The 15,488-nt window shown below is 57.7% G+C and overlaps 4 protein-coding genes across 4 annotated transcripts; 1 reads left to right on the top strand and 3 right to left on the bottom strand.

Annotated features, from left to right (window-relative positions):
• Positions 1-518: 518 nt before the first annotated feature.
• Positions 519-2,673, top strand: HRG_00132 (major facilitator superfamily domain-containing protein; the record flags this gene model as incomplete). The annotated part of the gene is made up of 4 exons (XM_044858603.1): positions 519-795; positions 922-1,340; positions 1,486-1,665; positions 1,732-2,673. 4 exons carry the CDS (start codon positions 519-521, stop codon positions 2,671-2,673), a joined length of 1,818 nt encoding a protein of 605 aa, XP_044725003.1.
• A 490-nt stretch (positions 2,674-3,163) lies between these two features.
• HRG_00131 (fungal specific transcription factor domain-containing protein) lies at positions 3,164-6,124 on the bottom strand (the record flags this gene model as incomplete). The annotated part of the gene is made up of 7 exons (XM_044858602.1): positions 3,164-3,580; positions 3,632-5,001; positions 5,050-5,228; positions 5,290-5,457; positions 5,506-5,731; positions 5,795-5,861; positions 5,966-6,124. 7 exons carry the CDS (start codon positions 6,122-6,124, stop codon positions 3,164-3,166), a joined length of 2,586 nt encoding a protein of 861 aa, XP_044725002.1.
• Positions 6,125-8,107: 1,983 nt separating this feature from the next.
• On the bottom strand, positions 8,108-10,378 carry HRG_00130 (type I 3-dehydroquinase domain-containing protein; the record flags this gene model as incomplete). The annotated part of the gene is made up of 1 exon (XM_044858601.1): positions 8,108-10,378. One exon carries the CDS (start codon positions 10,376-10,378, stop codon positions 8,108-8,110), a length of 2,271 nt encoding a protein of 756 aa, XP_044725001.1.
• A 3,694-nt stretch (positions 10,379-14,072) lies between these two features.
• On the bottom strand, positions 14,073-14,582 carry HRG_00129 (uncharacterized protein; the record flags this gene model as incomplete). The annotated part of the gene is made up of 1 exon (XM_044858600.1): positions 14,073-14,582. The coding sequence occupies one exon, from the start codon at positions 14,580-14,582 to the stop codon at positions 14,073-14,075; it is 510 nt and encodes a 169-aa protein (XP_044725000.1).
• Positions 14,583-15,488: the final 906 nt, after the last annotated feature.

Raw genomic sequence — 15,488 nt, 5'->3', positions numbered from 1 at the left:
CCGTGAGACTGACGCGGTTCTTTCCATGCAACCCGGGCACGACGGTGATATCCATCTCAAATTGATATACATAGATGCAAGCCCTCTGTTGGAAATGTACTTGGTAACGACGTCCAAGTTGATCAGAATCAACTATTTGTGTTTGATAAAATCAACTCCCTGGCACCTGACTGGGACCTGAAGAATTACCCAGGGCACAGCGCAAGCCTGGCAGCATCCGCCCCATTCCGCTATGTCTTAAGCTACTTCCCTGCTCAGTGAGCACAGGGCCCTGCTTAGGTACTGCACGGGTGACCCTCCCATGACGACTTACACCCCGCAGCCTCCCTCCCGACGTGACACAAACCCTCCTCCCCATCTCCACCCTCCGCGTCACCTGCCTCTCTCTTCCCCCTCTCTCGTTGCGCCCAGCCTCAGCCTCAAGAACAGCCTACCTACATACATACATACATACTTCGCACATACATACATCGGCGCCGAGACGTCGTTGAGCTTCCGCGCGGCAGCTACGTCCCCCGATGCCGCAGCCACTGGTCTCGCGTGGGGGCCATGACGTCAACCCCGACGACGGCCGCCGGTGCTCCGCCTCTTCGGCCCCGCCCACCGAGCGCACGGCCCTCGTATCCGCCGCGGGTTCCGGGTCCGGGGCCGGGGCCGGTGCGGTGGATGGCCGGGATCCCCTGTCCGGAGACGACGACGATGACGACGAATCCTCCGATGAGACCCGGCACCCCGTCGGTCCGTGGCGAGGCCTTGCCGTCGGCGTGAGTCTCTGGCTCTTAATCTTTCTCGAAGGTGAGTCGTCCGTCATCCCCTCTCCATGTGCATTCATCCGTCCCATCAAGCCGCCGTCCACTCCTCCCTCTCTGTCCCGCCCACCCACACCACACACCAGAGCGAACCCCCCTCTCACCCCCAAAGCAACAAACATGTCCGGCATGGCCATCATCCAAGGCCCCATCGCCCAAGCCCTCGGCTCCCCCTCCCACGCCCCCTGGTTCACCACCGCCTACCTCATCGCCGTCTCCTCGCTCGCGCCCCTCTTCGGCCGCCTCGCCGCCATCTTCTCCCCGCGCGTCCTCGTCCTCCCCGTTGCCCTGCTCTTCTCCGCCGGCGCCCTGCTCGCCTCCAGCGCCCGCTCCGTCCCCGTCTTCATCGCCGGCCGCGTCGTCGCCGGCGCCGGCGCCGGCGGTGTCCTCGCTCTCTCCGTCATCTTTGTGCTTGCCCTGGTTAGCAAGAGGCGCCGCGGCGTTTGCATCGGTCTCGTCAACGCCGGCATTACCGCGGGGGTGTCTTTCGGGGCTGTTGTCTATGGGGGGCTGCTTTCTGTGGTTGGATGGGTGGGTGCTCTCTCGTCTTCTTTCTCTTCCTCTTGTTTTACATGCGTTTCCGTGTGCATGTGTATCTGCTGGTACTCGCCACCCCCGTCATCCCTCACCTCACCCTTACCCACTCCAAGCACCCAACGACTGACAAAGCCTCAAGCGGCCCCTATTCTGGATGCAGGCCCCCTGCGCCCTCGCCGCAGGTGTCGCCGTCTTCCTCAGCGCCCCGACGTCCATGAGGCCCGGCGACCAGGCTGCGTCGTCCACTTGTTCCAAGCAGCAAACCTCGTCCGTCTCCCAGAGACTCGCCCGGATCGACTACCTCGGAGCCGTCCTTCTCGTACGTTGAAAGCCAAGCCCCCCCCTCCTTTGCTATCTTGTTGAACTGATGCCCATGTAACTGCAGACCGCTACCACCGTCCTCTTCCTCTACGGCCTCGCCGGCGACCTCCACCCCCTCTCGCTTCTCCTCTCCCCCCTCTTCCTTGCGGCCTTTCTCCTCACAGAGTACCGCCTCGCCGCCGACCCCGTCATCCCCCTCGCCATCCTCTCCTCCCGCGGCATCCTGCTCTCCTGCCTCGCCCAGCTCGGCCTCATGTCCGCCCGCTGGAGCCTGCTGTACTTTGCCCCCATCTTCATGCTCGCCGTCCGCGGCACCACCCCGGCCACCTCGGGCTCCATTCTCGTCCCCACCAACCTCGGCTTCACCGTCGGCGGCGTCCTCGTCGGCTGGCTGCACATCCGCCACTCCGGGCCCTATTGGCTGCCCTGCATTGTCTCCTTCCTCGCCTTTGCCGCGTCGTTGCTGGTCCTCGCCGCCGTGGCGACCCCCGGTGCTTCCCTCGCCGCCCTCGTCGTCGCCGTCTTCGTCAACGGCATGACCACGGGCGCCGCGCTCAACTACACCCTGGCCCATCTCCTGCACCTCTGCCACCCGGGCACCGACTACGTCGCCAGCAGCCTCCTCGCCACCTTCCGCGGCTTCGGCGGCAGCTTCGGCACCTCCATTGGCGGCGGCGTCTTCTACCGCTTCCTGCGTGACAGCCTGACGAGCGGCTATCTCGCCCTCGACGGCGGTCACCATCTCAGCCTCTATCACGAGAAACTCATCTCCCTTCTGCAAGGAATGCCCCACTTGGTCTTCCGCGGCGATTTATCGCCCCGAGACCAGCAGGTCGCGCTCCAGGGGTACGCGAGTGCCATCAGGTCGGTGTGGAAAGCCGCGGGGATCCTGGTGCTCATCATGGTGGTCGTTCAGGCCGCCACAGGCTGGACGCCGCCACCGCCGGATAAAGCCCAACCCAGAGAAGAACAGGGGCAGTCACGCACTCCCATGGGGGACGAGTGAGGGGCTTGATGAGCAACAAGGGTGGAAACGCAAACAAAGCGACGTCATGAGACGCCGTCGTCCCAGGCAAAGTAGACTCTGGCAACGCAGTCCCAGGTGCAAACCGTTCATGTTAAGGCAGTCATCGCGGATTGGGTACTCGTAAATTCTGGGCGGGCCAATCATGCTTTTCACTCACTTTTCTATATCCCCTTTTCCGTCGAGGAAGCCCTTCTTGGCCGACTCGAGTGGCGATACAGCCACCGTTTCACTCCCTTGTGGCTTCTCCCTCCTAAAGCGCTTTCAAGCTCATCATGCCAGAAACCCAGGACTTCCCGACCCAGAAGCGCCATGACCATCTATAAAAAGAAAACGCCTTCACGATAGCTTTAGGGGTGCGCTTTACCACTGCAGGCCAGCATGTGGTTCTTCAGACCCACCTAAGCGATGTAACAGCACACTGGACGCTCATGAAAGAAGCTATTCCAAATAACCCCCACGGCAACGCCCCCTATCCCGAGCCGCCGCTGGGTGTCAAAAAGGTATCCAACTCAGCTCCAGAGCCAGTGTTGAAACGCTGCTCTTCCTCGGCGAGTTGTTCCAGCAGGCTCAGGAACGGGTCTTTGTCATCGGCATGGGCGGTTTCTCTGCCTCCAGCCATGCTCTTCCCGACATTGGGAGTTGCTGCCTCCGAACTCAGCAGGCCTACGCTGTTGTGTTGTTGGCTGTCCTCGCCGCGCCAAAACGCATTGGTCGGCAGTGGCCCGAACACGGGGTCGTAGCTGTTGCTGCTGTCGTTTGGGGTGGCATGGCTGGCGTCACTGGATATCGAGACCGACCCGTAGTTGTACGTGCCAAAGCCTGTTCTCGCCGACGCATGAACGCCCGGAGCGGCTGCCCCTGATGTCGCGGCCGAGGCGCTGTAAGACTGGGGCGGAGCAGAAACATGGGCTGCGTTGGCAGGCACCGCAAGGTTCACGGCGTGGCGCGCGGACCCTGCAAACTGCGGCGACATTGTGTTTTCGGCGCGGGGCTGCAGTAGCACTGGTGAAGCAACAGGGTGTTGCGAGACCCGTTGTTGGTACGGGGTGTGCTCGGGCACCGCAGTTGGCGGCAGCACAGGCTCCTGAGATTCCCTCGCGCAGCTGGCTCTCGACTCTCGTTGATCGTCGCTCGCAGACGCCGGGTTCTTTCGCTTGAGACTCGGCCGTCCCGCGCCGCCACTGCTGGAGGACGCCAGCAATTCCTCTCCAGCACAGGATCCCACAATAAACCCATCGACAGTACTCCATAAACTCAAGTGCGCCGGGTCGAAGCGAAATGACTTGCCGCCAGGGCCGCCGATGTTGAGGTATCTGTCAAAAAAGTCCTCGAGGTGAAAAGCGGGCGTGTATCGCATCGTGCTTCCGCCCAGCGCCTTGACCAATTCGCCGTGGGCATTGTAGATGCCCTGCAGCGTCTCGCGCTGGTGATCGACGTTGGCCCACGCATGCTGAAGGTCCCTCAACTGCTGCATCTCTGCCGATAGAAAGTCGGCCGACGAGTTGAAGACGTTCATCTCACCGCCGGCAGCGGGATTGGAGTAATGCGCACCGTGGATGTGGACGGTCGCGGCAGTGCAGATGCAGTATCCGACGAGAGACGGCCACTCGACGGCGCTGGCTTGTCGGGCAAAACCAACCAGCTCGGCGATAGAGTTGGCATGTATAAAGCACATGTTGGTGGCATCAGCCTGCCACGACTGGTGCTGGCCGGTGCCCGCGAGCTCGGCGAGGTCGATAGGCAAAAAGGGGCGATAGATGAGGCAGTGGACGAGGTGATAGATGAGCTTGCTCAGCATAAGGATGGTCGACTCCGGGTGGCCCAAGAGCGCCTGGATGCTGGTGGAAAAGACGTCGCTTGCGCCAGATGCCCAGAAGTCGAGTTCTTGGCGGATCTTGGACAGGGTCGACAGCGAGTGCCACGGGAAATGAGAGTCACCCTTGACGCCTCCGGCGGCCAAGTACCTGTTCGTGATGCCAAGGATACGGGCGATGTCGATGAGCATGCCGGTGCTGCCTTGCGACTGCTTGCCGCCCTGGAGATACTGCAGGTTGTAGCCACGCTGGAAGAATTCGCCATCGATTGGGGGCGAGGAGGCATTTGGACACCACGAGGGCAGGCGTAGAGCGATGGACTTGTCGCGAATCAAAGACGGGCGTTTGGAGCCGCAGGCCAGAGAACGGTCGAGCAGGTAGCAAGTCCAAAAGAGCCGACGGCGCAGCTCCCGCTGGACAGGCGTGATGCAGGCTTGAGCGTCGACGACCTCGCGATTCAACTCGAGGGCCGTGGCCATGCCGATGGCGCTGGCTACATGAAGTCAGTGGTTTGGTCCATCAGAAGGGGCCTTTTGCGTACTCATCAGCATATACGCCTTCTTTCCCTTGCCAGAGGCGACGAAGGCCAGGACAAGCAGCAAAAGCGCCTGTAGCGCGTCAATCGACGGCTCGTCCGTGTCCAGACTGCGCCTCGCACAAGCTGCATAGTCACGACTAAGCTGTGCGGCGGCTTGCTGGCCATGGTGCAGCGGTGTATGTCTAGAAGCGGACGATCAGCATTTAAAGGCGCCGCAGTGCGCCTGAAACAAAGGCGGCGAACCTGGCGGCAACGGCGCATATGGCATAGCAAAGATAGTCGGGCAGTTGGCTCTGCCGAATGCGCTGCCGCACCGAAGACTCGTCGAGAATGTAGTAGGGCTTGCCGTGGAAGCGAGTAAAGTAGGTATGGACGAGGGCGCCTATGTGGACGGGCGAAGCCGGGGATCCCCTGTGGTTGAAGTCAGCCCTGGCGTGAGCGCATAAGGGGCAAACCAACCTGGGGGTCGAATAGTAGGCTCCCGCTAAAGGTGACCTGTCTGTTGTTGGCGGCTTGGACAAGGGTTCGGGTCTTTGCTCCGAGGCTTCGTCCGAGGCTTGGTCGCTGGTCTTGGACGAAGAGTCGTCGAGGTTCTTGTCCTTGAGCTTTGCCTCGAGGCCATCCACGCGCTTGAGGAGGGCCTCCAAGACGTCCGTCTTGGGTCCGCGCTTCTTGGGAATGGCGTCTGGGGGGGTTAGCGAGTCTCATGCTGCTGAAGTGATGGCGTGTGGCCTTTGTAGAGGCTCACCGTAGATGCACGGGCACTGGAAGATCTGGCAGGCCTCGCACGCCGGGCGCAGCCTGTTGCATTTGATCTGCGGTGTGAAGATATCCAACGTCAGCAGGCTCGCTCAAGTATGAGTACGCCAGCAGGCACGAGAAAAGACGCCGCGAGGGACTGAAAGAGAAGCAAGCGTACCTTTCGCTTGCGGCACGACTTGCAGTTCATGGACTCGCGCGGCTCGTTGTTCTGGTGGCGGGCCGGGAGACGCTCAATGCTGACCTGCGGGCGAGGAACGGCGACGACGGGCTGATGCTGCGGCCCCGACGACGAGGGCGTGTGCGATGAGGAGTTCATTTCATCCTCTCCCTGTGCTTTGGTCGTCGTGGGCCGCGGGCCTGTGAGTCTCCCGGGCCGTCGACTTTGCTAGCGGTTGAAGGTTGAATGGCGTATCGGTAGTCGTCGAGGCGATGGTCCGCCGTCTTTACCCTGCCGTGCCCCGCGGCGGGAGAGAGAGGGGGCCAAGCAAGGGATTCGCTGTTCGGGAACGATTGATTGTAATTTTGCTCCGTACAGTGCCTTTGTCGCCCACGTGCGCGATGCCTGCAGCACCTGGCGGGGGAGGGGGTGTGCGATTTGCAAACCAAGAGTCGTTGGCGGCGGATGAAGAAGACGACCCTTGCTCGGGCAGAGAAGAACATTCTGTGCAGAGGGAAGCCAGCCAGTCGGAATCAATCATGGTTGGGGGTGCAGCCATCGTGACTTCAGGCCACACCACCGCCCCTGCTAGGCCTACGTACAGACGTACAAGTAAGTAGGTACGTAGGCAGGCCCTGTCTCGTACTGTACTTACTTAGGTAGGCACTGCACATACAGGTAGGTAGGAGCTACTTAGGTCTGTATGTGCGCTGAAAGCTGTACCTAGGTACCTAATTACTTGGCACGATCTGCACCTCTCATCTGCCTCGACATCCCATCCCGCTCTTGTCAACGTATGCGAGTGGGGGCCCGGCAACCCACCGCGGAAGCACGCCCGATACCCACGGAGATCCTGTATATCTATATATCCATGAGTAATACCGACGGGGCTACAGTCGGTGCGAACCGGCTACTGGCGTGCGAACCCCAACGCAAGGAGAGACACGGACCCGACCCGACCCGTCTTACTGCGCGGCCCGCCATCACCCGCGAGGCGAAATAGGACTGACCCTTGCAGCCCAGTCCGACTCGCTATGGGCTTCTCGCCTCGAGGACCCCCCAGCATACTGCTGTCGTGGTACTGAGTCTGAGGGCACTCCTTGCCCAGCGCAAAGACTAAAAGCTAGAGCAGAGCAGGGGAGCAGGGGGTCGGGAATGGGTAAACTTTGCCATGGAATGGGCCACGTGCGAAACGTAATAATAGAACGAGGCACAGTACATATATGCTGCCATTTTTAGTACGCTTGCACCCTTGGGCTTCGAGGCGCTTCCATCTGTGTATTGTTGTGTGTTTGTGGAGACACGGGCAGAATGAGAGGGTAGACATGGTTGTGTCCTTGTGGAGTACCGTAGTCATGAGCAGAGCTTTCTTCAACAGCCCACGCAGTAGGGCTGAGACTTCAAGACGCGGCTTGGCCTCGACTGATGTGATTGGCTTACCTCAGCCCCGCACAATGCTTCAGCCTTGGCCATCATCCATCTGTGCATGCCAAGGGCCAGAGCGGAACTCGGCAACTTAATAAACAAGGACCGAGGTATAGTCGGGTACAACCATTGCCGGGGTCATCAACCTACACACACGTGTTGCATCTCCCGGTCTGGCAAGCACTGCGAGCCAACACGCCCATCTGCCGGCCTGGTCGTTTCCATCTTGTACGCCACCGTGGTGGCTCCACGTTTACCAGATCCGCGGTACCCATCAAACGGCATCTGCGGCAAGCATGACTTCAAACCATATTCACTGTCAGTTTCGGTACGTACAAAGGCAGAGACCAACAGTCGGTAACTGGCAAGTGTCTGTACCATCCCTGTAACACGCTGGTCGCTGCCATCGCACCAAGTGCTTGTATAACTCCCTCCCTCACAACCGTCACGTTCGTAAATTGGGCACTCCGTGTGGAAATATTCCGCGGTTCCCACCTTGGGCCGCCTTCTGCCCCTCCCCTGCCATTTGGGGCCATGAACCAAGGCCGATACCGAAGACAGTCCGTGAATAGAGCACTTGGTTCTTGCATCGTCAGTCCGCCTTGGACGTTGGCATCGTTTCATTTCAACAGAAGCGTTTCTGCCGTCTCCTTTCGAAGCATTCCTTGTCCCGGCGGTGTGAAGCCCTGTTTGATTTTCAATGTACTCTCCCCGCCCTCAGAAGGGATTCCTTCCGCTCGCCAGCCTCACGAAGTTGTAGGGCACATTCTGCCCAACAAGCAACCGCAGGCTCTCCACCGTCGAAAACGCCGCCACGTCCGCCGCATCGTACGCCGCAAAACCGCTCCTCTCGGCCGTCTCGCTCGGGTCGCTCGTGCTCTGCGCGGCCACATCGGCGAGATTCAAGAAGACCTTCGTGCTCGATCCGTTCCGCGGCCCCGTCGCGCCAAAGACCCGCACAAGCATGCTGACAAGATTGCTCTTCTCAGGCCCGAGTGCCGACACGATGACGAAAGGAGCCCTGTCATCGGCCACGGACCGAGCGCGCTGGAGCGACTCCATGCTGATAAACTGCTCGATCGGCGGCGCGCTACGGGCCAGCGCCGGCGGCGTCCGGAAGCCGACGGTGTAGATCTTTGCAATTTTAAGCGCCTTGAGCGCGTAGAATGTGGGTGCCGCATCGTCGCAAGTTGACGCCACCACCACCGCGGACCGTCCAAAGTACGCCGACGGGGCTAGATCGCGGATCAGAGTGTGCATGATGCCTCTCCAGCCGGCATTGTCAAAGATGAGAGACGCATTCGAGCTCAGGCCCGACTGATGTGGTGGCGATGACGGTTCGTCCTTGAGATGCGGCAGGCGGGGTATCATTGAGAGAGGCGCCGTTGATGCGGATGGTTTTGTGTCGACTACAATGGTATCCACGATGCCAATGGCCCGGGCGGCTTCGGTCAAGGTCGGGCCACGGCTATCGTTGAGGCTTGCGAAGAATTCGCTGTGCGTCGTGAGTGTCTGATGGGCCACACCAGGGTCTAGAGAGGCACCGCCAAAGTCCCTCTGGTTGCACAAGGCTTCCGTGCCTGCATAGTCGTCGGGCTGTCGCTCGACCACGGCAAAGTGATGAGGCAGCCCAAGCTCGTTGAAGCACTTTACGTAGAAGGGCGCCTGTGGAACGGCACTGCGGAAAGCCGAGCTGCTAATCCCGTAAATGTTCTTCTTGGGCAGCTGGCCGAGCATGGCCAAGGCGCCGTGGATCTCGGCTGTGCTCATCTGGCCGGGGGCCGCGACGATGGGTAGCAGCGGATGAGTGATGGGGGTGAAAACCTTGTTGAGAGTGCGCGAAATTTGGCCCACCTCTCTCATGTTTACTCCCGAGAACGGCGGCGCATTGGGAAACTCGAAGCGGATTTGGGACCGGAAATGCTCAAGCTCCAGGTTCTCGCTAGGCTCGTTGATAATGGAAATCATCTTGACCAAGTCGGCGTACGGGCACGAGCGCTGAAACACCTCTTGCGCGTACTGCGAAGGCCAGCGGAATGTCCCTGAAAAGTCATGGAACGCCGACATGATGCGCGAATGTCCACGCCTCGCGTACAGGTCCCGTCTGATGGCTTCGGGCAGCCATAGCTCGACGTCGATGTACTCGACGCCCCACTGAATGGCCTTGTAGAGGTATCGGTGATACAGGTCAGGGTCGTCCATGGGAAACTTGCCATTCTCGTTGGTGCATCTCGTTGTGAAGATGATAGGAAGCTCCGTGCGCTGCCGCAGCAGCATCACCTGCTCGCCGACATAGCGCAGGCTGGGGATTTTGGCAAAGACGCCATCGCCGATGGACTCTCGAAGGAGATCGACCCGGATCTCGACCGCATCGGAGCCCACGGTGAGGATGTCAAGATCGGGCAACGCAGGTCGGACATCCGGAAAGGTTGTAGAGATAAAGTACGTCCGTGGCTTTGCCATGAGCTCCTCGTGATGGCTGAGCTGCCCTAGGGTGAGGGAGACGAAGCGTGCGAGATAACGCCGGAGAAACGGCGAGTCGGTGTACAGGAATTCGTAGTCACAATGGTCGGATAGCGTGGGATCTGGCGGCACCTCCAAATCGATACAGCGAGCGTAGACAGCGACGACGAGCTTGTGATGCCTCGCTTCGACGTCGGCCTTTGCTTTCTCAGCCGGGATGCCGATGATGCATCCACGCTCACCTGGCGTCACGTGTTGGAAGCCGTCCTTTAACCTGAAAGGCTTGCCCAAAACCTCGGCGAACATGGTAACCATGTGCTCTTGGCTCTGTTCATAGACAATAGCCAGGATCCTTGTGTCCCCCTCCTCGGGGGTGCCGCGAGGAGATATCTCATGAAGCATGACGGGGCTTTGACGGAGTCTGCTGTTGGCGTCCATGTCGTTGACGTCTGTGTCGCCTTTGGGGTCTCTGGCTGGCGAGGGGCTGGGTGATGGGCTCGCCAGCAGCTCTTTGACCGCAGCCATGACGCGACTCAACGGTGCCAGTTGGTTTGATCAACCAATGGCTGGGTGCCGGCAACACTGGGCCGTGGAAGAGGTTGCTGTAGACTCATACAAAGGCCTCGGAACTGTCGTTGATGGGGTGAGCCAGTGGAAGGAAATGCGAAATGAGTCCGTCGGTCACGCTCAGTCTCAGGGCGGCCGACTGCTGGGCGTTTGTGTCTTGTTGATGGGGGTCAAGGAAGATGCCGACCAAGTCGTGGCTGAGCCACTAACAGGCGAGCTATTTCTCCCTTTCCTTTGTCTGTTAGCGGCCAAGCCTCGGTCTTGGGGTCTGCCTGCACGAATGCAAAGATGCTGGCGCCGAACCCACGAAGACGATGAGGCGGACGGACGTCGGTGAGACGGGTCGAGGGAAAGCCTCAGACATAGCAGTGGAAAAGACGGGTTGGGCTGACGTATAGCTCTGCGGCGGCCTCGGAGGGAGCGACAAGCCGAGCTGCCGTCTCGAGCCCGGCATAGACTGAACGAGGCCGAAGTAGTGAATCAATTTGGGCTGCCACAGTAGGTCAGCGCTCAGCACCTCGATTCCAGAGATTTTGGAGGAGCTGCAAGGTCTGCTGGGCGGGGCCCCCCATAATGCAGGGCTTAGTTAAAATGTCGCCGAAATTCTCCGCCAATGGCAAGTCGTTCCCCGCAATGCTCGACGTCTCGTGCATCACTACAGCGATTGATGGATGAACAGACGCCGTCAGCTTTGCTCGACTGTGGCCATCGTCATCAATCATGTGACCTGGGAGCATCCGCGGCCGGCCCGAAAAGCCGCCGGCATCTCGCCAAACGTCAGCAGAACGACGACGCTTCCATGCACCTCGTCTTCCAGTTCCACGAATAACAGGCTTGCAGCCGGCGATTCCACTGCTGGCTAGCTTGTAGGCGAAACGCCACATGGTCTGCATCTTCCTCCCATTCGTTGCCCATGGAATCAGCATCAGAATCGGCTCTTGACCCGCTTGAGGCTGCCCAAGACTCGACATGGAGTGAAAGGCATGGGCATCCGATTTCAGCAAGACACCTTTTTGCCCGTAACATTGGTTGGTGGAGAATCTCTCAACTACTGCTGCTTCGTGTCACTTCGGCTGTGACCCTAGCGCCACGTCAGATACGAGCCTTTTCTTGACTGTTTGCTGTCGAGTCCTGCCTTGGCCCCCTGTGGCATTAGTAGCCTTCTGAAAGCAAGGCGCGAATGTCTCTGTCGCCATCGAGGACATGAAGGTGACGTGACAAAATGCTTTCGACCGCACAGAAGTTCGGCTCAAGAAGAGGACGGTAATGAAGATATGCCCAGATGGTGAGCCTCTACACCTGGTTCTCTACAGGACTGAAAGGGCAATCGGTACGGTCAATGGATGACATCGTTGGCGCAATTGGGTTACTTGGTGCGCGTTTTCACAAGAGAAAGCCTCCAACAGAGCTACAACCGTACAAGGCCAGGCCCATTTCTCAAACTAGCAGGAGAGGAACCATCAAAGATTGCATACCTAGCTAATGGCATCATCTGACGTTGCTTGTTTTGCACGGGGAGCGCCTTCCAATCATGGTACCAATCACGGAGGTCATGGCTGAAATTATGTTACAGCATTGCGTCATCCACGACGTGTAAAGACTAGCGACGAATGACGTGTCTGTGGTGACGATGGAGATATACAAAGCACGAAGTGCCTTCCGCCTGAAATAAGAGAGAAGACAAGAAATCCACTAATTGCCCTTAGCCCATACCTACATGTACCTCAAGTGTCGCAAGGTAATAGAATAGACAGGAGAGCCGCCACGGGCTGCGCCTATAACAGCTATGGGGCGTAATATAACAGGAATAGGGCGTCAGAGGTGGTAATGGAAGTGGCAGAGGCTGTAGAAAGGTTAGGGAAACGAGAGGTTTTCGTCAGCAACTTATGTCACCCTCTTGCCCGTTTCCCTGGCCCACTGCTTCATTGCCCTTCCATTCTTCCTCGGGTCTATTATTCCGCCATCGGACTGGGGAAGGCTACTGGAGCTGTAAATCGGTGATAGCACAAACTCGTAGAGGGTTCTGAGGAGCAGTGAGACGTGCACGTCCTGGGAGTCTGCAGAGTCCTTGGTGGCCGTCGACCTATCCCGGTGAGGAAACTCAGCCTCAAAATCCAGTCCGTTGTTCCATAAAAGATGATTGAAGTGAGGGGCTGCCGCCTGACTCAATGCATGCTGGCTGTTGAATGGCATATTTGCGTGTTGGTTGAAAGCTTGAAAACCACGACCAAGACAACTACACTTTTGATAATGGCTCAGATATCTTGGGCCCAGCAGGCCACCGACCACTTCTTTGATGGCCGCAAATTGCCGTCCGGGACACAATGTGACGAACTTGCGCACTCCGTTTCTTGTGCGTCGACGGCCAGCCCCGTGAACAGCCCGGGCTCGTTGAGCTACACCGTTGTCTGCATTTGGTACCCCGGCCACAACAAGACTTCGTTGTATCCTTTTGAGATCAGGGGGGTATGCTTGACGAGGAGGTGGTGAAGTTGGCCAGGGAAATCCACGGTGACCCGGCGTCGCAGTCGACTTGTCACGGGAACATAGAGCATAGAGGGGCCGATCAGCCGCTATTAATGTACTCCATGCCATAATTGCAAGGCTCATAGTGCATTTAAGTCTTGCATTTTTAGGCTAAAATGATTCTAGATGATGATGCCAGGCATAGATTCTTTGTCAAGCGCCTCGCTTGGTAAACTCTATATAGGTTCGAGGGCCATTTAGAGACCATATTGCTTACACCTTCAAGGTACTTCCGCCAATGCTGGTCCAGTCCATAGTCGATCGACCGTTAAAACTAGGCAATATAGCAATAAGGAATTCTTAGAAGACTCCGCCCGGATAGCCCATCCTATCGAACTTGATGTTGTCCAAGCTCATAGAGAGCCGTCCCTCGCTCTTCAGTCAAGACCACCTATAAGTCCTCACGCATAGTGAATTCTCAGGAACGAATATTCTAGTCTAAGAGAACAATCCAAAGTTATAGGCATCGTCGACTGGTCTCTGGCAGGGGTTATGCCTTTCCCGGTGGATTTGGATATCCTCTCCTGAATCACCGGGCTCATGACGCCCGACCGCTGGCATGACTACACATGTAAGCGGCTGCTGCAAGACACAAATACAGGATTTGGCTGAAGCGGCCCAGAGGGTTGGCGCAATTCTCGGATTCGTGTTCCGGCGTAACGCCGACAGGTCACTATCTAAAGAGATTTTGGTATCGGAAGCAGTGACATGAAACAGCTGAAGTTATTGTTCGGTGAAGAAGCGGCAAAGCTTAGCTGAGAGGCAGGATGCAGTTCTAGCTCCGCTCTCTTGCCATCTTACGCCACAGTCCCATGTATAAACCTGGGGTCAACTTGAAAGCACAGATTAATTGTCCCTGAGTTCCGAGTTATGGCCCGAAGGTGGCTTATCAAACATTGGAAGAAAATAAGGCTTGCGCTTATTGATCGGTACTACATGTTAAGACTTGTCATGACAGGAGTCTTTATTAATCTCAGGCCTGCTTGGTCGAACACTCTTCCTCCTTTCTCGAGAGCATATGGGACAATTCCGTTAGGTTATAGCCTAGTAATCATCCAGCGTCTCATTACGCGAGCCATTCCCAACTGCTGTTCCCTTGGTATGCTCGTCACTGCCTAGAATTTCGCTATGACTCGGCAGGCGCGCACAGTGTCAAGGTCAGGTCATGGCCTATCCCCTTGCAAGCCTGACCGCCAGAATTTTGTGGCTTGACGCCCGTCTCCCAGAGAATGTGAGGGCACCCGGTCGACTTCAGGGTCACCCTCGAGTTTGGAAAGGGGGTATTGAAGATGGCATTGAGATCGTAGTTGAGACTTCCCGAGTCTGTGTCCAATGGACGATTTCCATCAGGGGAAACGTTGTAGGCCAACTGCAGATGCGCCCCGCTCAATGGGTTTGTGTTCCCTGGGTGTGGCTTGCGGGCGATTTTGATGTCTCTTCCTCCAGACACAGGGTCTCGGTGAAGCTCTTCGGAGAAGCTTTCGCCGTGTCCGACGTGGGTGACGGGGGATTGTACTTGGCCCACGGCCCAGACACTCACTTCGTAGTCACAGTTGTTCGCCACGATGACCCGGCCGGCGGAGGCTAGGGAGGCCAGAGCGGCGCTGACGGACAGGATGCTGATGTTTGCGAGCATTTTGGACGAGCTTGGAGTGGGTTGGGGTTGGAGATGATGTAGCTATTGTGGCGAGTTGCTTCTTGCGTCGATAAACTGGGCAGGATGGAGGACGACTGCGGAAACATGACGGAGGGATGGAGGCCTTTATATAGCCGAACCTGCTGGCGGGGGCGACGTAGAAGGAGCACGAAATCGCAACACTTTGCAATCATCAGACTTTCCAGATAACCATCGGCCTTTGGTCTAGACAAGAGAGGAGCGGCGATGGCCCAGAAAAAGGGGCGGTGAGAACCCAGAAATAGGGGGTGCGACCGTCGCAGCACGAAGATGTAATGCGATTTCTACGTCATCAACACTAAAGGGTAGACGCCGATACTTCAGCTGTGCAGCGGGCAGCGGCTATTGCGAGGACATACCTTGGACAGACAGCAGGATGCTTGGCGAGTCAGCGCAATAGAGTTGCGAGTTTTCATTACCTACTGCCAAGGCGGTTGCGCGAACGGAACGGCTTCGAAGTCCACTACATATTTAGGCGTACACATGTATATGGATGTGAGTTATGTTGCGTCTTTATCTTAGCCATAAGTGGTTGTCTCCAGGAGCAACGACAAGTAGTCCGCTGTAGTGTCAGTCATCATGATGCTTGTCACTGTATCACAATCATCAAGTCAAGGCGGTCGGTCGCTTTATGGCAAGCAGCATGGAAGCATAAAAGAGTGTTTGCGTTAAAACGAGTTGTCGCCGTCGACTCTTATGCCGCAGAGCATGGATGGATAAGGTCGACCGCTTAATTACGGCAAATCTGCTAGAGTATTACTATTTGTACAAAGACACATCGCTATTCGTACAAAGGCCCCATTCTTAAGATACATACCAACACCAGCCCGCCCCGCCTATTTATACCGCGCCCGCATAGCAGGTAGC

The sequence above is a fragment of the Hirsutella rhossiliensis genome (genome assembly GCF_020360975.1).
Source record: "Hirsutella rhossiliensis strain HR02 chromosome Unknown scaffold00001, whole genome shotgun sequence".
NCBI lineage: Eukaryota > Fungi > Ascomycota > Sordariomycetes > Hypocreales > Ophiocordycipitaceae > Hirsutella > Hirsutella rhossiliensis.
The sequence above is the reverse complement of the archived record's forward strand: the minus strand, read 5'-3'. Positions and strand labels throughout refer to the sequence as shown.